Raw genomic sequence first — 20,350 nt, 5'->3', positions numbered from 1 at the left:
TCGCTGACAAAATTGAGATACTGGACTCAGAGGGCTTGTGTATGGGGCTACGCAGCGGCCCGCGCTGGGAAATGGGACTCGAGGAACCGTCCTGTGCGCTCAGCGAGCCCAGACCCTGCCTCCTTCCCGGGAGCTGTCCCCCATCCTCTGGCCTTGCCTCCCATCCCCCACTGACGACCCCTTTGGCCTCCCCATTAATCGCTCTCGCCCCTACCTCCACCCCTAGTGTTTCTTCGTAACATTTATTACAACTCGCAATTCTATGTTTAAGGGCCCTAGGCTGTAGGCTCCGTCTTTGCGGAGCCTAGGCTCTCCTTGTGCGAAGCGCGGGCTCGTAGCTGGCGCCCCATAAATATCGGGGTGGGGGGAATGGACGGAACTCCGCGCGACTGCGGGAGGAGCGTGCGCGCAGGGCTGGAAGGCCGCGGCCAGGTCCGGGTGGGTCCGCTGGGGGCGGGGTCCGCAGGCTCGGGTCCGATAGGGGGCGCGCACGGGGCAGGCGGGGCCGCACCTGTGCTGCGGGCGGAGGGAGGATGGGGTGGCCCGGGCCCCGGAGCAGCTGCGCGCCCCGCCCCACGAGCTCCTCCCTGCCGCCGCGGCCCCCCGGCTGCTGCCCAATGTGCTGTGTTGGGAGCCGGGAGCCGGGAGCCGGGAGCCAGGCCGAGTCACCGCCGCTGCAGGGCCGCGTGGGCCCGGTGACGCCGCTGGCTGCATGGAGTCCCGGGAGGGCGCCAGCCCGGGAGGTGAGTGTGGCCCCAGGCCCAGGAGCCCCTACGCTGCTCCTTTCCCGCAGCGGAGCCGCAGCCCCTCATCCAGGGCCCATCATCCGCAGCCCCTCATCCATGCAGCCACCGGAGCCGTGAAGACCATCGGCTGCTCCGGGTCCCGCCAGCTGCCGATGCTGGGCGGGGGGCGCACAGACCGCGTCCCCGCCCCCCTCGGAGCTCCCGGAAGCGGTGTCTGCTGTGCTCCTCGGTGGGTGGTTCAGTTTCATCCTGAACCCCTCCCAGCGGAGCCGTGGGTCCGGGGTTCGGGGGATGGGGCGCGCCGGGGCTGGGGTTGGGGGTCTGGGTCGGGGGCGACGCAGCTCTCTGGGCCGCGCGTCTGCTTTGTTCGCCCCAGCAGCGGCTTCTGGGCACTCGGGCCGGGTGGGGGAGCGGCCGGAACCCTGTCGGGCGCCAGGCTGAGATGGGGTCTCGGAGGTGCACTGCCTGCGGCGGGGCTGGGGGCGCTGACTGCCAGGCTTGGTGGCCTGGGAGGGCAGGTCTACACCGAGTGACCTCTCCTCGCAGCCCGTCCACCGTCCTGCCATAGTGGGAGGAAAACTGTGGGAACCCCTCTCAAGACCTCTCCTAAAGGGTTTGGGGAACTAGGATGCGTTTGCAACCTAGTTCCACCCGCCTAGGAACTAGGATGTAAACGCAGGACTCTTCAACCCGCCTGACCAAGCCCCAGGAGCATCCTTGGTTTCCTGGGGCTTCCATTCCAGGGAGCCAATCCCTGCCACTCAGGGGCCCGCTGAGGGTCCCCCAGCGGCTCCAGCGACTTCCCCCGGAACCACACTGCTGGCCCGGAGGGGTCCGGGAGCAGTGGGTCTCCGCTAACTGCAGCCAGCTGTTGGGCTGTTCATTCCAGAGCGCTGCCTGGGGGCCCTTGTTATCCTCCCTGCCGGCATCACACTCCCAGGGGCTAGTGGGTGTCGGCTTCCTTTGTTTTGTCGTTTGTGGGAGAGATCCAGCCTTTTCTCACAAATGAGTCCCAGGACCCCCCACACACACACACAGTTTCCAGTGGCAGCTTGGTGGAGATGGGGAGACAGGGCTTGCAGAGCAAGGGCTGGGGAGAGGTGGGCAACACGGCCCCGCCCCTGAAGACAATCCTCGGCCCCCCACAGGGCTGTGCAGAGGCCAAGCGACCCTTCACTAGCAGAATCTCAGCTACTGGAACCTCAGACCAAGGCGCTCAGGGCACAGACGTGGGCTTACCAGGTGCCCGTTCTGTGTGATTGCCGCGCGTGCTGGGGCAGTGCTCAGGACCGCACTGAGGGACCCACAGTCAGCGGCCACAGGATCGAAGAGCTCACCTGTGGGGGGCCGTGACTAGCGTCCTCCCAGCCCACGGACTTTAGTAAACTTTATTGGGAGAGTGGCACATACACAAAAGGAAACCACAGAGAAGCCCCTCCTGCCACTCACCCAGCAGTAACTGGTAGCGTATCTAGACTATCTCATCCACAATTATTTCTGAAACTCTCTCTAAAAGCTAAGGCCTTCATGGAGCATAAAATCCCACCTTGGACCTAACTGTCAAAAGGGTGCAGACTCAGAGATGAAAGTCTTAGGGAAGGGTGGGGGGTATATTTCTTGAAGGGCCCCAGCTCCTACCTCTGGAGAGCCAGGGTTCTAGGAACAGGGGCTGGGGAATGGGGTGCCAGGGCTCCACTTCTGTGGCCACCTGCCCCTCTCTGCAGCCATTTTGTTCTTTATGGCATTCATTCATTCACTTCACTAATTTGTTCCTCTGCTTGTGGGTGAGTGCAGGGGCGAGGCCCTGGGCACATAGCAGGGAACCTGAAATTTGGGCCAAGTTCTCAGCACCATTGTGCTGGAAAATAGGTCAGCAGCAGAGCACAAGGTAACCCTATCGCTTCTGCTCACATCGGCAGCCGGCCCTGGGTGGGGGGCATTGTGGCACCCCATCAGCCTCCCCATGGGGACCTGTGCTGGGCTGGGAACCAGGACCTACCTCTCCAGGGACATCAAAAGCCCATACTGGCCTCTGCCCTGCCCTGGGAGACCCAGCTAGCTTGGGCTCAGTCAGGCTGACAAGCCCCCCCCCCCCCCCGCCCATTGTGTGCTGCTGAGAGGCCACTCTCCAGGGACCTGGGACCAGCAGGGGTCTGACCTGTTGTAAGTTTGCCCCTCGATCCTCCAGGTATCAGATGGACTAATCGCACAACCCTTTACTCACTGTGGCACGAGTCTTGGGCTCATTCATTCAACAAATTGTGCACCTACTGTATGCTAGGACCAAGCCCAGGCCCAGGAGCTCACACTTCTCACACCTACTCCCAGCCTCTGAGCCTGGTGCCTGGCACACAGTAGGTGTACAGCAAATGGTACATGTCCTCCTGGCTTTGCCCTGCAACTCCAGCCAAAATCAACCTTTGTTTCCACTGAGGATTTTTAAAAATTGAGACATGTCACTTGTGCTGAAATTCACCCTTTCAAAATGTACAGTTTGGTGTTTGTGCGCAGATGGGCCCCGACTCGAGGGGTCAGCGCAATGACTCTGACCGCATGACGGCTTCAGAGCGACACACTCAGGAGATACACTTTGAATGCTGAGTTCTGGCCTTTTCCCGGACTAGCGACATGCCACTGTCTCTTGTGGTGCCAGGCAGCTGCAGGGTGACATCGTGCTCCCCAGGGCACACCCGAGGTGGGTGGGCTGAGCTGCTATGTTCAGTAGGTTAGGTGTGTCCAATGCATTTTGACTTAACATTTTCAACTTATGACGAGTTTACTGGGATATAACCCTACTGTAATTAAGGAGCATCTGTGCTCACTGGGTGGTACAACCATCACCGGCACCTAATTTTAGAATATTCTCATCACCCCCAAGATAGCCCTGGGCCCAGGAGCTGTTACCCCGTGCCCCCCACACACCCCAGCTGCCAGTCCGCTCCCCGTCCGCTCCCCAGGTCTTCTCGATGTGGCTTTCTGCTCTCCACGGCTTTGCCCGCTCTGGGCATCTGCATAAATGGCGGCATAACATGAGCCTTTTGACCTGGCCTCGTGCCCGTGCCCTCACCATAACATGTTCAAGGTTGGTCCACGTTGCTGCAGGAGTGAGAGCTCCGTCCTTTTCGGGGCTGAGTCACATTCACTGATGGATGGGTCGGTCCTGCTCTGTCTACCATCCTCCACCAGTGGACATCTGGGTTTGAGTCAGCTTCTGCCTATGGATAGTGCTCCTGTGGACGCTCGCGTGCAGGTGGACGTGTGGACGTGTGCTTCCAGGGATCTGGGGTTTAAGCGTGGGAGTGGAGTTGCTGGGTCCTGTCGTGGCTCAGCCTTTCAGAGCGGGAGTTTCTTCTACTGTGACCATGCCATCTTGCTGGCATTTTGACTCTTGATCTCCATCACATTCTTTCAGCTCAAAGATCAGTATCCTTGATAGCAGAACATACGTTTTCTGCTTCTTCTTCCCCCCACAGCTTTGACTCAGGTCAGGCCACTGCCAAAGGGAAACAGAAAAGATGCAAAACCCAGAGATAACACTATTCTGTGGACTCTACAACACCACAGATGCTTTGCCATTCCAAGGATGCTGGAATTCAATAAAATGTGCTTCTTACAGTCAGTACGAGAGGTGCAGGGATGAACCAGGGGCTGTGCCAGGCTCCAGGCTCCCAGTACCTACAGGGGTGCATGGCACATCCACGTCCCACATTATCTCCCCACAGGGTAGGGCAACTGTGTGCCGTCTGGCTGAGGTCCTGCTGGCTCCCTGGTCCGCCCCCCATCTCAAGGCCTGTGCAGGAAGGTGGGCAGCACCTGTGGACTTGGTTCTTCCCACCTGCCACTGCAGCCCCCAAAGTGCAAGCAGATGCAGCCCCCACAGCTCCAACCCTCCAGCAGCTTCCCCAACGTCCCTCACAGTAACAGTGATGCCTACGTCTATGTCCCCTGGTTCTCACCCTGCTCCTGTCAGGAAGGGCACAGTTTGCACCCGCCTCCAGACCCCACCCCCCAAAAGAACAGCCCCCAATGCTCCCCAGCACTGCCCACCCTCGAGACAGTGAGGTCATCTACTTGGTTCAGGCCCACAAGACACAGTGGGGGCACTCAGGGAATTTGTTGAAGAATGAACATATGAATGAATGAATGCTTTCTTGTCTAGACGAGGCACCCCGACCAGTGACAGAGAGACAGGGACAGGGCAGCTATGAACAGATACTGACCTCTGCCCCACAGTCTGTCAGAAGCCTACTTCTGCTGGTGGGCCCTCAGGACACACTCCAGCTTCCCCATGGGCACAGGTCAGGGTTCTGTCCTCCTTTTGACCCGTCGCCAGCCCTGTGCCAGGACCTAGGAGTGGAAGCCAGCAGCTGGTGGCTGTGACCTCAGTGCCTGGGACAAGCCAGCCAATCTCTTAGCTGGCTGAGACACTGGTTAAGAAACTAAGTGCCAGGACAGAGGACACCAGGAGCCACTGTCACTGTGGCACTTACCCCAGAGTGTACCACTCCACATCGATGCTCTAGACAGATGGCAGCACCTGCCTGCAGCCCCCACCCGGTCACCCCACCACCACCAGGGGCCACGTGTGTGGCACTGTCTCAGAATTATGTCACAGCCAGGACAGAAGTCCACCCCTGTCACACTTGCACCCCTGTGCGACCCGCCCCCCCAGGAGACAAAGCAAAATGCCCTGCAGACCCACAAGGGCTTCCTCGACCCCACCCCCGGGCCCAGAGCAGCATCCAAACCATCTCTCTCGTGCCCTCTGGGCGGGAAGGTGTCCTTGCCCAGCTGGGAGGGCCAGGCCAGGAGTGGTTGTAACCTGACCCTCGGAGGATGCTCAGCGGCCACACTCCAAATGCGGCAGAGGTGGGAACCAGATCCCCTGAGCCTCAGTCCAGATCGGCCGCCCAGCCCATGTGATGAGAAGAGGGTGCAAAGCCTGACAGGCTGCCAGCCAGCAGGTCTGCCTTCCCTCCACCACACTCCAGGGAGGGTGCTGCCCGCCCGCCTGGAGGAGCCACCTAGACGACCAAGCTCTGGGACTGTCAGTCAGTGTCCCACTCAGCACAGGACCCTCCAGACCCACATGTCCCCTGTGGCGGCATCCTGGCTGCTGACCACACTGTCAGGGGGACAGGCCCACCCCTCTGGGGCAGCTGCTGGTGCTGGGCCCCCAGCCGGGCCTCTCTTGTCGCGACACTCAAGGCAGCTGCTCCCGAGGCTCCATCCACGCCCAGCTCTCAGCGCTCAGTGTCGCAGGCCACTGTGGAGGGCTTCGTCACTGGAGTTTACCTGCTTGGTGGGGGGTCCCAGGGGACATGCGGGCAAGGCTCCAGGACAGTCTGTAGGAGGAGCTGGTAGGCGTGGGAGCCAGTGCCTCGGTGGCCCTGTCTCCACCGAGCACAGCACCAAGGGGCCTCCTGCTTTCATGTCAAAGAAACAAAAAAAATTGTTGAAAATGAGAAATTACATTCTTCCAAAGAAAAGTGAGAAAGGCTAGGGAAGGATCTCCCCATGGTGAGGTGTGGTGGGGGAGGGGGTGTGCTTGGGTGCTGTGCCGCTGCCCCGACTCTTGCTGTGCCAGAGGGTGCTGGTGGGGTCACACCTGACCTAGGTTCTGTCACAGCAGCCAATCCGCAGAGGATGGACAGGCAACAGGCCACGCAGATGTCCATGAAAGACTGGCATGGCCTGTATGTATTAAAGCTCAGACACTCAGGGCCGGGGTGTGGGAACACCACCCGTGGGGGAGAAGAAGCCTCCTCAGAGAAGCCCCCCAGCCTCCAAGTCTGGGATCTTGGCCAAGACCACCCAAGCACCCTCGTTACTGCCCAGCACCTCCAGTCTTCCCTGCCTGTGTCCTGGAAATGAGGAGCCCTCATGTGTCCTCCCAGGTAACATTCTGTCTTTTGTAGAAATAGTTAAGGAGGTGGAGGTGCCACGGGCTGCCCTGGACACCCCAACCCCCGGGACAGGAGACAGCTGCCACTCACCTGTGGCCGAGGAGGAGGAGGAGGAGGAGGTGGGAATCCCAATCCCGGCACCAGGGCTCCTGCAGGTCACAGAGAGGAGGCGTGAGTATGGTGGGGCTGCCTGGCCTGCCCCATGGGGGGCTTCAACCCCCGTGTATGGGGGCCTTCGACCCCCGTGTGTGGGAGCCTGGGCTTAAAGCTTTCACTTGCTGGGCCTCAGCTGTACCGTCTGTAAATGGGGGACCCCAGAACGCATTTGGCCCTGAGTGTGGGAGCAGAGTTGGGAGGCTGACTGTTTCTTATTAGGGCCATGCCTGGCTTTAGCCAGCGGTCTGGTTCTTCCCTGGGGCTCATGGAGGGCAGCTTGTGGAGGGACTGTGCCAATGACAAGTCCCCTGCCCCCAGAGCCCCTCAGCAGTGTGTCCTCCCTGGAGGTGCACTTTGACCTCCTGGACCTCACCGAGCTGACCGACATGTCCGACCAGGAGCTGGCTGAGGTCTTCGCTGACTCTGACGACGAGAACCTGGCCGAGAACCTGGCCAGTGACTCCCCAGCAGGTGAGGCTGGCACCGGGCCACGAGGGCAGGTCCTGGGGCCCAAGGCTCCAAACAGCTGCTCCCTGCAAACCCGTATTTTTTAAGTAACTTTATCTCCACTGTGCATTTAAATGCGTGTTGGCCACCGCGGCACCACTGAGTCAGCACTGCTGCCCTCCGCACTGTCCTCCTGCCCCCGTCCTCACGGCTCCACGATACTTCTCAAACCCCAGCAGAAGGCTGCAGCCACAGGCCTGTGGAGGCAGGATGCACGACTCTGAGTGTCACTACAAGTCACCCACCCCGGCCCCTGCTCAGCTCAGCCTGACTCGGCTCCCCCTTTTGCTCCTGAGGAAGCATTGTTCTTGACCCAAGACCCCAAAGGCCTCGGAAACTACACGGCAGCCAGTGGGGTGTGTGGGCCCACAGACCCTCCTCCCCCTGCTCAGACCCTGTGCAGGGGGGTCTAGGGTGGGGGTCTTTCAGACCCCACCTGCACCCTGGGGACACGGGGGTGGCCATCTGCTTGGGGTCAGACCTCCCCCCCAGTGGGGCCTCAGCTACGCAACTCAGGCCACACCCAGGCCCACGTGTCCTCAGTGCTGGTGGCCTGGCACTCACATTTTCTAAGCATCCAGGGGACCCAGGGTGTGGCCGGACCTCTTTTGGGGAGGTCTGCACCCAGCCCAGTGGCTGCAGGAGACATCTCAGGCCCTGCTGATCCTACGTGTTCCCACCAGGCCTGCACCCGCTGCCCCGGGCCGGCTGCCTGCGATCCCCACCCTGGGCAAGGACCAGAGCCGAGCAGAACCGCGAGAAGCAGCCCCCCGGCGACCCTGAGCCAGCAGCTGTGGACACATTCCTCACTGCGGAGAGGCCCCACAAGGACTAGGCCTGCCTGCCCCAGAGCCCAGGCGGGGGAAGGCAAGGCCGTGACTCCGTGGACACTCTGCCCATTCCACATGGCTCTGGGTCAGGGCCTCAGGCATCCCACACAAGCACAGCCCAGTGGCCTTATGTCCAGTTCCTTCCTGGTCCCTGGATCAGGGCTGACAATGCCCAGGGATGAGACGGGAGTGGCCTGGGCCTTCTGGGAACTTCTGCCTGCAGGACTGGTGCTCATCTGTCACAAGACTCCCATGTGGACAACGAGTGACGGAATCTGAGCGATGATAGCCGCTCTGCAACCCCCCTGGGGTCCAGCCAAGTAAATGGTGGAAGACTCAGTCCTGAAAATTGCCACCTTGATGTCAATTCTGTCCCCTCCTGCCACCCAGCACTGACCCAAGCCCTGAGACACTGCCTGTCCTGGTCCCTGTGAGACAGGCGGGCCAACCCTCCTTAGCTCGGAGTTCTAACACTGCATGCCACTCTCCAATTGATGGGGTCACCTCCTGCCCATCCCCTCCCACATCACCAGCTGGCATCCTGGCCCAGGGGAGGGGGGGGTTTGGGATGTGGTGGGGGACCTGGGCACAGCCCCAGCCCCCAATTCCAGGGCACCAGGCTCAGCTGCTCTGAACGCTGCTTTTCATGTGCTAAGGGACAGAACAGGCTTCTGGTCTGCCTGCAGACCTGAGACTGGGTTCACAATAAACATGTGAGCCTGCTGTCTGTGCTGACGCAAACCCGCCCTGACCTCTGCCCCCAGCCATGTCGGGGGCGGGAGCGTGTTCTGCTGCAGGAGCTCTGGGCATGCGGGCTCCCTTTGTGCAGCAGCGGCAAGTCCCGGGGAAAGGGGCCCGAGTGATGCGCGCTGGCACTGCCTGCTCCCTCCACGTGTGACTGGGAGTGTTCACCCTGCACAGGCGAGAATGCCACTCACAACCCAGCCCTCTGAAGGCAGCTGGCCCACCCACCAGGCCTTCCTCCCAATGGCCACCCTCGCTGCTGCTGCAGAGCTAATTAGAGGAAGTGGGGTCAAAACATCGCCTGTCCTAGGGCCCAACCAGTCTCCTCCTCTGTAGCAGTCACCAGAGCTTGGGGTACACACCCGGGGTGCTGTTTCCTAAGGGAAGCCACTGGGACTGTGTGGTGATGCACTCTGGATGGCCCATTTGGGTCACATGTCAGGAGCCCTGGGTCTCTAATCATTTGGTGAAGATCCTGTCTCACAGAGGCCCAGGAGACACTCACTGGTGGCCCCTGGGGAGCCTCCTCCCAGCCCAGGGCAAGTTCCTGGGAGCTCCAGGCCCAGGGCAGCAGGGAGGACTTTGCTTCACTCTGCCTGCTCACCAAACTGAGGATTCTCAACCAAACCAGAGCCTCCTTTCTTTGGGGCAATTAAGGCTGCCAGCATGACCTCACACCCACAGCATGTCCCCACCAAGGCTGCCCCCGCAGCCCACTTCATCAGAGGCTCCTGAGGGTCCTGCACTCAGGGCCCAGCCAGGAGGACACACGGCCTGGCTCCACCCTCTAGGAAGAGGGTGCCAGGGTAGGTCAGCCCCTAACTGAAAGGCCTGCCTGCAGCAGTCAGGATGTCCATTTGTGTTCCGGGGACCCTGGAGGCTGTTTCCAAAGCAGAGTGCCAAGCCCAGCTCTCCTGCCTTCGGAGCTCCACGCCCCCCTCCTCCCACCCCTCATGCCAGCTCTTCAACCCTCCAGGGAGGGACATGTCCTCCTCCAGCAACTCCTTGTGGGTGGACCTCTGTGGGAAGGGCCAGCCCCAGCTCCACCACAGCACCTCCCTCCCAGTAGCTGCTTGCCCACTCACCACCCATCACTGCCCGTCAGGCAGCTCGGAAGGACTCCACTTTGCCCCACCCAGGACCCGGCCACACTGACCTCCCCTGCTCCAGGTACAGTGTGAGCAGGTGCAGCATCCACTCATGGGCACAGCCAGTGAGGTGCTGTGCTTCCTCGTCTTGAGCGGGGCAGTGGCCTCACTGTGCAGCTTCCTCACTAGCACCTCGCCTAGCGGGGGGGTGGGGCAGAGTTGAAGGGCACCTCGCCCAGCTTTCACTCATCCCAAACTGTGCAACCTGGACGCTGGGGAGGAACCAAGGTTGCACATCACAGGAGTCGGCTGTGCAGAGTCCCCCACTGGGGTCCCCACCCTCTACCTTGGTGTCAGTGCTCTGAGTGACTTTCCTCCAGGTGCTGGGCCCCCATGGCGATCTGTCCCAAGAACAGTTTCCCGGCCTCCTGGCCCCAGCATGGTGCACACACAGTCCACCTGCTGCTGGTGAGTGTACAGGTGCCACTCTCTGGATCCCCTGCCCCAGGGGATGATGGACAGCTGCAAGGGGTGGAGGCGGCACCCTCCTCATGCCCACGCAGAGCCCGCCCCCTCCAGGGGCTGCCCTGGAGTGTCCCAGACCAAACTCGGCCACTGTGACCATTGGTCTCTCTATGAGTGTGGGAGAAGGGGAGTCCCCTGGGCCCCACCACTGACCAGGGGGGCTCCCTTAGGGTTAACATGGAAACCCCTGCATTCTGCTCATCCTGAAGAAGTTCTAGAACAGCCATGTGGCCAGGTCCAAAGCTCAGGAGAGAGGTGTGTTTAATGCCAAACCTGTAATGTCGGGTGACTGGTGTCCAGACCCCACCGGGAATCAACACGCCCTCTGCCTACCCATCCACCAAGGCATCTTCCAACAGGTTCTAGATCATGGCATCCCTGGAACACATAGTGCCCACGTGACCTCTGGCTGCAGAGAGCACAGCGGAGCACTCTGGCCCAGAGGCAGAGGGTGGAGCAGGGGAGGAGGCCCCATGCCCCAACGCAGACACACTGGGGGTGAGAGACTGGCCTTCAGCAGGAGACCCAAGAGTCCTAGGAACCAGCTCACCACCATGGGTCCAGCCTCCTAGTGGGCTGCTGCCATCTTCTCGCTTGGCTGCAGAACCCACGCCCTCTTTTTTTTTTAAGATTTTATTTATTTATCTTTAAGAGGGGAAGGGAAGGAGAGAGGGAGAGAAATATCAATGTATGGTTGCCTCTCATGTGTCCCCTGCTAGGACATGAACTGCAACCTAGGCATGTGCCCTGACTGGGAATTGAACCACGATCCTCTGGTTCACAGGTCCACGCTCAATCCATTGAGCCACACCAGCCAGGGCCCATGCCCTCTTTTTGAGGCCTAAAACTGAACACTGGGGAGTAAGAGGCAGAAGAGGAAAAAACAGTTGGACACGACACCCAGGGCCCCCTGCCCTCAGCTGTGCTGGGGCGGTCACAGCCTCTGCTGGGCGAGGGCAGACCCCCGGACCGTCTTGCCCCACATGCAGTGTTCCTCCCAGACACCACGCTTCTGCCCCCAGCAACCGGGCTTGCAGCTTAAAAGGTCCCCGAACACCGCTGGGCGGGGGGGGGGGGGGGCGCGTCATCAGGAGGCATCTTCTGACCACAGGTTTTGCTACTGCTTCCTGCGGCCCAACTAGAAGTGATGCCTGAGTCAGGGGCGGGGGGGAGGGGGCATGGACAGGCAGAGGTTCTCGCTGCCCCACAATTCCACTGACAGGTGACTGACAGGACACTGAGGGGAGGCACGCAGGGGTGACTGGCCAGCTCTCCAGAGACGTCAGTCTTGCAGGCAGAATGAGCTGCTGAAAGCACCACCCTGGAGGCACTGAAATAAACACAGGAGGGAGGGCCGGCTCAGAACCCGAGGCCATTTCCCCACAGTGGCGGCTACAGGTGTGCAGGGGCAGGGACGAAGCCTGAGGTGTAAAGCTTGCTGCTTTAATTTAGCTGCTTAAATATCCCATAAAAAGTTACTCAGACAGGTACTTCACCGCAGAAATGCATAAAGAATGTTTATAGCTAATGTTTATAAAAAACTAACTTTTTCTTGACCAAGGCAATCTTGGTCACAGAAACTATTGCAACCTCAAAAACAAACACAATTCTAAGACTAAAATCATGTGACATTTAACCACCAAAGAATACTATGATTTGTCTTTGACCAACCAAAGGAGAGTGTTTTTCTCAGGCGGAGGGAGTGCACACACTTTTCTGGACCCAGTATTTCCTTCTGTCCTCACAGATGGAAAGAGCCAATTTTTACCATAAATGCTAGCAATTAACATCAGTTAAGGACAGAGCTGGAGACAATTTCGGGTTTTCGCTATTATAGGTCAAAAACCGTTACAGTAAAAACAAGCCCAGTAAAAGCCACCACAACAAAAAGTAATCTAAGCACCTTCAACGACTCAGGGTTGACTGTATTTTTAAAAATCCAGCAACACCACAGATATGGATCTCCCCAGTACTTTATTATAATAAAGCCGGAGCTGCAGGGAACAGCACCTGTTATTTGTCCTTTGTGGTGGGGCAGCTCTTCCCCAGAGTAAACTCATCCCCTGGTGATTATTAACTCGCTAATAAGCCAAATTACTCAAATAACCCTCCCAAAGGCCAGAGTGGACTGAAAAGTGCAGTGAGTTCCAGAAAGAGAAAGAAGTTACCACCAGGAAAACCGAACAGGGACATTCAGAAAGGAGCCGCACTCCTGCACCCAGAACTCCTGCGGCCAGATGACAGCTCCCTGTTACAGCGGCGCCCCCACGTGGGACCCTATGAAACAACCGCAAGAAGGAGATCCAAACAAAGGACCACAGAAGGGGGGCAGGTGCTTCTGTCACCTCCTCCGACCCTGACCGCTGTCCCCATCTAGGAGTGCAGGGAGGTGAGCGAGCACCTGGGGAATAAAAGAGGGAGCTGAGAGCATGGCGAGAAGTGAGCCCAGAGACAGCTGGTGGCTCCATTACCTATCAGGTGGCCGGCGGCCCTGGATCTACCAAGTACTGCTCTTCCCTCCAACGCTTGTGAAAACATCCAATCCCGTGACTGTAGCTCAGAGCCCATCCTTTTCTGACTGGGTTAGGGACCCACATGAGGTCAGATGCAGCACGCAGAGTCCCAGGGTCCTTCACCTTGGTTTGGAGGAGCTTTTCTGTCAGTCTCTGCACATGCAAAGCTAGGACTCGAGGCCAGACGGATCGAGGTCTTGTTTCAACAGGCCCAGCCCAGTGTTGCTGCCCTTTCTAGTCACTTCCAGTCAGGTCACAAACAAGGTCCCTGGTCTGTGCCTCAGATTCACACGGGTGCCCCCCACACACACCCCGCTGTCCAGCACCAGCTATTCAACTTCTTGCCGGCGAGCTCTCCTCGTTCCCACCTGCAGTGACATGGCTCTAGCCTCCGAGACTCCCGTTTCTACCACTCTCCTCCTGCCTCCTCTCCTGTCGCGCCCCAGAGAACCACCCGCCCTGCCACACACCTGCTCGCTGTCTGGCAGAGACAGCGCAAGAAGCTTGCTGAATGGAAAGAGGATGTGTCGGAGACCTAACAGGCATGAGCTCCCCACGAGGAGTGCTGACCCCCAGGGCACGTGGTTAACTACAGAGCAGCTGCTGCCTCCCCAGCCTTCCCATGGCCCCCTCAGCCAACACATCAACATGCCCTCAAAGGACAGCAGTGCACTCAGCAGAGCTCTTCCCCATAATGTCCTTGGCTGGGAGATTCTCAAAGGATGAGTGACTCAGTCTGGGAAAACACCCTCCTGCCTTCATAACTGAAAACATGGGGTCCACGGAAGTGCACGACTCATGAGACACCCGTGGCCAATGCTGCACCAGTCAGGTGCTGCCTTTCACCAGGACAGCCCTCTGCCAAGCTGGGATTGCCACGTGGCCACAGGGTGAAGGCCCCGTGTTCAGACACTGCTAGGAACAACTCAAACCTGACACATACCACCTCCAAAATGAACAGACACAAGGGGAAAGTTCACCCCTGAAGACAGGGTGAAAAATAAACGTATGTGATTCTCTTCCTCCTTCACGATCATCTGAGATCAAGATACCTTTCTTGGGTCAAAATCCAAAACCTCCACATTGGCGTATTAGGGAAGGAGAAAATCCCCACATTGTGATCACTGCCCCCTGGGATGTATCGATACAAAACCACCTTAAAACATGAAGTACTATTTCACAGATTCTAACCCAGGAGGTGTGCAACACGGGAGTATTTAAAATGAAGGTGCCGGAGCATGGCAGGCCTGAATGGCACGGTGCCAGCCAACCAGCTCTGGTCTTCCATTCCTTCGTCGGTAAGACACTGCTGCGGCGGCAGGCCGGGTGTGAGACTGAAGGGAGAGTCACGTGAAGCTCAGCACGGAGGCCCTCGAGCAGCACTATCTGCTAGTAACTGCGCTCAACGAACAGTGGCAGAACCAAAAACCGGTAAGGATTCACAAAACTCTTCCCCGTCCACGGGCACATCCGGTGAGGACAAAGCACACGGCTTGTCCGCGGGGCCCACGAGAAAGCGGGCTCACGGTCACCGCGAGATGCGAGGATGACACGCTGCAGGGAGGCGTGGAGTGGGGCTCCAACGCAAACCGCTCCACGCGGGCGCCTTGGGGAGCGGGAGAGGAGGCGGGGCGTCTGTCAGGGCGCCCGAGGGAGCCAGCAGTGAGACCCGCCGAAAACAGGCTGGAGCGGGCTGCGAGAACAGAGGCGCTCGGGGGCGGGGGCCGGGGCGAGCCGCCTCCGCAGCGGGGACAAGGCCGAAGCGGCTCTAGCTGCTCTTCTCCGCTCCCTACCCCGCTTCCCCGCGCCGGCCGGCGCACCCGGATGGCGTCACCGCGGCGTCGCCCGTCCCGCCTCCGGAACCGGCGGGCAGCACTTCCCCGGGGGCTCACCTGCGGAGCGGATCTAAAGGCTCAGACGCGCGACCCGGCCCTCAAGCCGCGTCCCGGACCGCCGCCCTGCCCGTGGCCGCCGCCACTGCGACAGTAGCTGGCGCACAGGTGGAACGCGCGCACGCGCAGTGCAGCGGCAATCTGTCGCCCCAGCAGGCCTGCGGAGGCCGCCCGCGGGAGCAGCAAGGCCTCGGTGCCTGCTCTGGGCCTTCTCTTTAGGAGTCTGCTGTATCGCCTGACTCTCTTTCAAGATGTAAGCAGCGCCGCCTTGCCCTACTCAGTCCGCTGAGCCCAGAAACCAGCGCACGACCCGGGCTAGCTGCAGGAGGAGCGCTTTTAGACTTCTTCTGGGCATCTGCAAGGGCACGCTCTTCCGGGGTCCTTCATGTGCAATGGCTCGCCTAGGCGAACACTACCTTTCTCCGCCCAGGTGGCCGCTGCAGCAGGCACTCGGAGTTATTCAGTGGGCTCACTGCCGCCAGGATAACCCTCAGAACAAAATAATTGGTTCCGTGTGTGCCCTGCAGCGATTTTCCCCTTCACGAGTTTCTGTTTGTTCTCTGGATCACAGGAACCCTAGTGCCGATGGGCTTGCAGGTGTGCTGACCAGGGCTTTGGACACTGATGGTCCCCAGAGACCCATGCTGCCCACCTTAGGGTCGAAGATGGGTCCTGTTGGGCAAACCTGTGGCACCCCTTCCACGTCTCAGGGAAAGCCCGCCTGTGCTAGTGCGCAGCCCGTTCTCTTTCCCAAGTCCTGCGAGCGAGCAGAGCAACCACAGGCCACCTTGCCCCCGAGGCTGGGGTGATTTTAACATTTTGGAAGCAAAGATGCCCGTGAAAAGGCCCCTGAATGCAACAGCCATCCCGAGGGCCAAAGGGGAACGGAAAACAATTACCCTCAACATAAAATTGGAAGTGTTAAGACGATTCGAAGTAGGTGAAAAGCTCAGCCAGATCGCAAAGGCTTTAGACCTTGCTGTCTCCACGGTGGCGACAATCCGAGATAACAAAGAAAAAATCACAAAGTGAGTTCAAAAATAGCTACTCCCTCCAGAGCCTCTCGGTTGACTCACCATCGAAGCGCGGTCATGGAGACCATGGAGCGACTGCTGAGTGTGTGACTGGAAGACCAGAGCCAGCGGAACATGCCCTTGAGTGTCGCCATGATTCAAGAGAAGGCCAAAAGTTTGTTTGATGACTTACAGCGTGAACAAGGTGAAAGCTCTCAAAAAGAAAATTTTCGTGCAAGTAAAGGGTGGTTTGTGAGATTCAAGGAGCGCCATTGTTTGCCCCACTTCAGGATGAACAGTGCAGCTCCCAGCAGCAAGGACGCCTACCGGCAAATGCTGAAAAGCATCGTCCAGGAAGGTGAGTACACCCCCCAGCAAGTTTTCAATGTCGATGAGACAGGGCTTTATTGGAAGAGAATGCCTGAAGGAACGTTTATTGCCATGGAAGAAAAAAGCTGAGCCAGGATTTAAATCTTCCAGAGATCGCTTGATGCTGCTTGTTGGTGGCAGTGCAGCTGGGGACTTCAAGTCGAAGCCCTTATTGGTGTACCGCTCAGAAAACCCCAAGGCTCTAGAGGGCTACTCCAAACCCGATTTACCTGTGACCTGGCACTCAAACAAAAAGGCCTGGGTCATGAGGAGCATTTTTCATGAATGGTTCACATACTTTTTTTGCCCTGCTGTTGAAAAATACTGTGCCCAAAATAACCTACCCAACAAAGCATTGCTCATCCTAGACAACGCAGTGTGCCACCCCGTCAATTTGAGTGATCTGGCTGATAACGTAAGAGTGGAATATCTTTATGACAGTATAGCTGACCTGATGCAGCCCATGGGTCAAGGTGTAGCCTCTACCTTCAAAGCTCATTACCTGAAAAGGACTTTTGAGCACATCCTAGAAGCAACAGATGGTGAGGATACAGCGATGATCAGGGAGTTTGGAGAAACTACAACATCATGGATGCTGTGGACAACATCACAGTAGCTTGGGAGGCGCTCAGACCAGCGACAATGAACAACGTGTGGGAGAAACTCTGGCCCCAGTGTGTTCAGTCCCAGGATGTTGCCCCATTCGATGGAGTCACACAGCTTCAACAAAACATTCTGTCCCTCGCCAAGACCGAGGCCTTTGAAATGGTTGTGGAAGCTGACGTGAGCTGGCAGCTCGAGTCTCACGAGGACGTGCTGTCCAATGAGGAGCCGATGCAGCTGGAACAGGGGCTGGCAAGAGAGGAAGAGAGTGAAGACGCCCAGCCTGCCCTCCATCAGCTGACTGCAGGAGAGCTCTTGGCAGCCTTCTCCATTTCGAGGCTGGTTTATAGGTCCCCACCAGCAGCTGCCCCAGTGATAAGTGGAAGCTGACAGTTTCCAGAACAATCAATGATGCAATAAACTGCTACTGGGAATTGTGCGATGAGAAGAAGCGGCGCTTGAAGCAACTGCCCTAGGTCGTCTTCCAGTGCGTGTGACCAAAACCTCATCCAAGTAAAGCCAGAGGCAGCAAGATGACCTCCACAGATGAGCCCAGCCAAGCCTGTCCGCTTCCAGACATTTAACATCCTGGAAGCCCTACTGCTGGTATTTTAATTTTGACACTTGAGAGTATCAAATTTGGTTATTAAAATTTTATTTAAATATGTGCTTTAAGAAGATTGTATGCTAGGATACTCAAAAACATTTCTTTAAAAATAAAAAAAACTTTAATGTTTGGAAGGGAGACTAGCCCTTCTAGACATTAAAACACACTGTGACTGTGATTAAAGCAGTTTAGTTGTCAGAACTGGGGAATAAATTAGAAAGTCCAGAAATAAATGCAGGTAGGCTTTTTTGAAAACAGTACAGGACAACTTGTTAACCATTTGGAAAAATTTGAAATCAGATACACACCTTACAGCATCCACAAGAATAATCAAACAGATCGGGGTTCTAAATATAAAAATTGAACCTTCCAAATCAGTTTGAAAGGGTTCAAATCAATTTGTAGGAACAGTACTACAAATCACAAGAATGAATGTGCCTTTGACCTGGGTGTGGGGGAAGGTTTTCTATGACTCAGAATCCAGATGAAATTAATTTTTTAAAATATTTTATTTATTTATCTTTTTAGAGGGGAAGGGAAGGAGAGAGGAAAGAAACATCAATGTATGGTTGCTTCTTGTGCATCCCCTGCAGGGAACTGGCCCCTGAAGGAAACTGGCCTGCAACCCAAGCATGTGCCCTGACTGGGAATCGAACCACGATCGTCTGTTTCGCAGGCCCACGCTCAATCCACTGAGCTACACCAGCCAGGGCTGAAATTAATTTTAAAAAAAAGATGAATCTAGCCCTGGCTGGCGTAGCTCAGTGGATTGAGCACGGGCCTGTGAAGCAAAGGGTCACCGGTTCAATTCCCAGTCAGGGTACATGCCTGGGTTGCAGGCCAGGTCCCCAGTGGGGGACACATGAGAGGCAACCACACATTGATGTTTCCCTTTCTTTCTCCTTCCCCTCTCTCTAAAAATAAGTAAAAAAAATTTTAAAAGATGAGTCTATTTGATTCTACAAAAATCTAAACAATATGAAACCTTTCCACAGGAGGAAAACTTCAGACAAGGTCAAGGACAACTGACAGAATGGAATCAAATATTTCCAACATGTCTCATATGTGACAGGTAATATTCCTGATGTGTAAAGAACTCTAAATACTAAGAAAGAAAAAAAGACCCAAAACCCAACAGAAAAGTAAACAGAACATATACTTCATAAATAAATAAATTAGATCTTGAAAGAAAAAGAGCTTTGACCTCACTCAGAGAAATACAAATTAAAGCTACACAGATACCATTCTCACTAATGAGACTGGTGAACTAATTACAGTACAATGCACAGTCTGTGGGTGAGGCTGTGGGATAACAGGCACATTGACCCATTGCTGGTGGGAATGCAAACTGGGGCAGCCCTTACAGAGGGGCACGAGACGCTCATTAAAAATAGGGGTGTTTAGATTTAGGAATATCACTTTTAGGACTGCACTCTAGAGAAAAGAAAATACAAGTGCCCAGATTATTTGCTGTGACAACTCGGACACACCCTGAGTACTCCCGAATAGGAGAGCAGTGACTGCGATGGCGGTGACAGAACACAGCTGTGTGGGAACACAGGCGGAGGCGGTGTTGGCAACAGCAGAATGAGGAGAAGCTCTGAACCAATGTAGACTGGTTTCCAGGATATACTATTAATTGAAAAAAAAAGCAACGTAATACAATATAGGGTGTTACCCTTTGTGAAAGAAGAAACGGAAATAAGAAAATGTTCATGCATCTTACTCATTTGTGCAAAAAGAAACATGGGAGGAGAAACCAGAGACTCAGAACCGTTACCTGTGGGAAGGGGATGAAAACCGTCCCAGGGCTGAGGCAGGAGGATGACACCTCAGTTTGCCTTCTATGAAGTTCTGACTTTGGGGTCCATGTTAGCATCACAAAATAAACAATGATAGGGAAATGAAATGAAACATGAACAACCATATTTCACATTAATCGCACACCTACAGTGAAGGGGCGGAGATATACCCAAGTGAATTTTGAGCGATGTTTGAGCCATAGTTAGATTATATGCCGTCAGGGTATAGACAAAAAGGAACTCTGAACAATTATTAAGCTCTAGATAGTAAACTTTTTCACAGAAGCACAGGCTAGTAATCCTGAAAGTACTTTCTGCATATTCTAGGGCTGAGCAAATAAATACATTAAGGCCAATGGGGCCAGGCTTCGCACTTTGGAGGAATTACAAATCTAGAAGTGGTGGTGTGGGGGTGAACGTTGTGGTGCTTGGAAATGGGACTGCCTGTGAATTCGTGGGTTTTAGTGTTTATCATCAAATAGAGAAATAGATAGGGAGGACTGTTTCCCAGCCCTGTCTGTTAAAAGAACCAAGAAGCAGTGACAGTCCAGTGGCCATGAGCACACCCAGTGACCACCGCTTGTTTACTAAACACCATTTTCCACTGAAAGGTACTAGGGCTCCTTGGAGAAATGGCTGGTTTCAGGGCTGGGACTGGGAAAGGACAGGATACACCCAAAACGTCTTGCTATGCTAGAAAGTAAATGAGAACCTGAAGAATGACAGGAACAGGTTGAAGGTCATAGAAGCAGATGGGGCAAAGTCAGCACCTTCAGGAGCAAGCCAGGTGCCACACCAAGGACAGCAGCATTCCCTCCAGAACTCCCACCGAAAGTGCAGACCCAGAGCCAACCAGAAAACCCACCCTGAAGGACAGTCCTCAAAGTGGCCTGTGCTCTTCTAAATAGTGGGTGCCACGCACCCGTCCAGATGTAAGGAGGCGAGACACCTGACAGCTGTGGGGCAAAACCCAAATGAGGCTTGTAAGTTTTCTTGTGCTGGGTCAGTGTTAGCTTCCAGCTGTCTTTTGATAATTGCCCTGGGGCCGT

At 56.4% G+C, this 20,350-nt stretch overlaps 2 protein-coding genes and 1 long non-coding RNA gene across 4 annotated transcripts; 2 read left to right on the top strand and 1 right to left on the bottom strand.

The window, feature by feature from the left end:
• The first annotated feature begins 527 nt into the window (after nt 1-527).
• Nucleotides 528-8,494, top strand: DBNDD1 (dysbindin domain containing 1). Its single transcript, XM_037066464.1, has 4 exons — nt 528-743; nt 6,665-6,823; nt 7,127-7,279; nt 7,999-8,494. Exons 1-4 carry the CDS (start codon nt 713-715, stop codon nt 8,148-8,150), a joined length of 495 nt encoding a protein of 164 aa, XP_036922359.1. The 5' UTR covers nt 528-712; the 3' UTR covers nt 8,151-8,494.
• LOC119001193 (uncharacterized) lies at nt 2,072-14,971 on the bottom strand. 2 transcript variants are annotated; one of them, XR_005069500.1, is made up of 5 exons: nt 14,908-14,971; nt 6,743-6,801; nt 6,042-6,169; nt 4,967-5,093; nt 2,072-4,239 (listed from the first exon to the last, which is right to left on the bottom strand). It is a non-coding gene; the product is annotated as an uncharacterized LOC119001193 (long non-coding RNA). The 2 variants fall into 2 exon arrangements; XR_005069501.1 differs by lacking the exon at nt 4,967-5,093.
• Nucleotides 14,789-19,131, top strand: CENPBD1 (Putative CENPB DNA-binding domain-containing protein 1). Its single transcript, XM_037066463.1, is given in 3 exon segments — nt 14,789-15,930; nt 15,933-17,498; nt 18,495-19,131. Coding segments are annotated over 2 exon segments (639 nt in total). The 5' UTR covers nt 14,789-15,738; the 3' UTR covers nt 16,380-17,498; nt 18,495-19,131.
• Nucleotides 19,132-20,350: the final 1,219 nt, after the last annotated feature.

Source organism: Sturnira hondurensis, unplaced genomic scaffold (assembly GCF_014824575.4).
Source record: "Sturnira hondurensis isolate 20B ecotype Veracruz unplaced genomic scaffold, ASM1482457v3 Scaffold0016617, whole genome shotgun sequence".
NCBI lineage: Eukaryota > Metazoa > Chordata > Mammalia > Chiroptera > Phyllostomidae > Sturnira > Sturnira hondurensis.
The sequence above is the reverse complement of the archived record's forward strand: the minus strand, read 5'-3'. Positions and strand labels throughout refer to the sequence as shown.

What these genes read in the sequence shown, in the direction of transcription:
- DBNDD1 (XM_037066464.1), top strand. Translation starts at nt 713, where the DNA reads ATGGAGTCCCGGGAGGGCGCCAGCCCGGGAG. An exon ending in GCAGGTCACAGAGAGGAGGC is followed by an intron (nt 6,824 to 7,126) that starts GTGAGTATGGTG and finishes CCCTGCCCCCAG; the next exon opens with AGCCCCTCAGCAGTGTGTCC. An exon ending in GGCCAGTGACTCCCCAGCAG is followed by an intron (nt 7,280 to 7,998) that starts GTGAGGCTGGCA and finishes TGTTCCCACCAG; the next exon opens with GCCTGCACCCGCTGCCCCGG.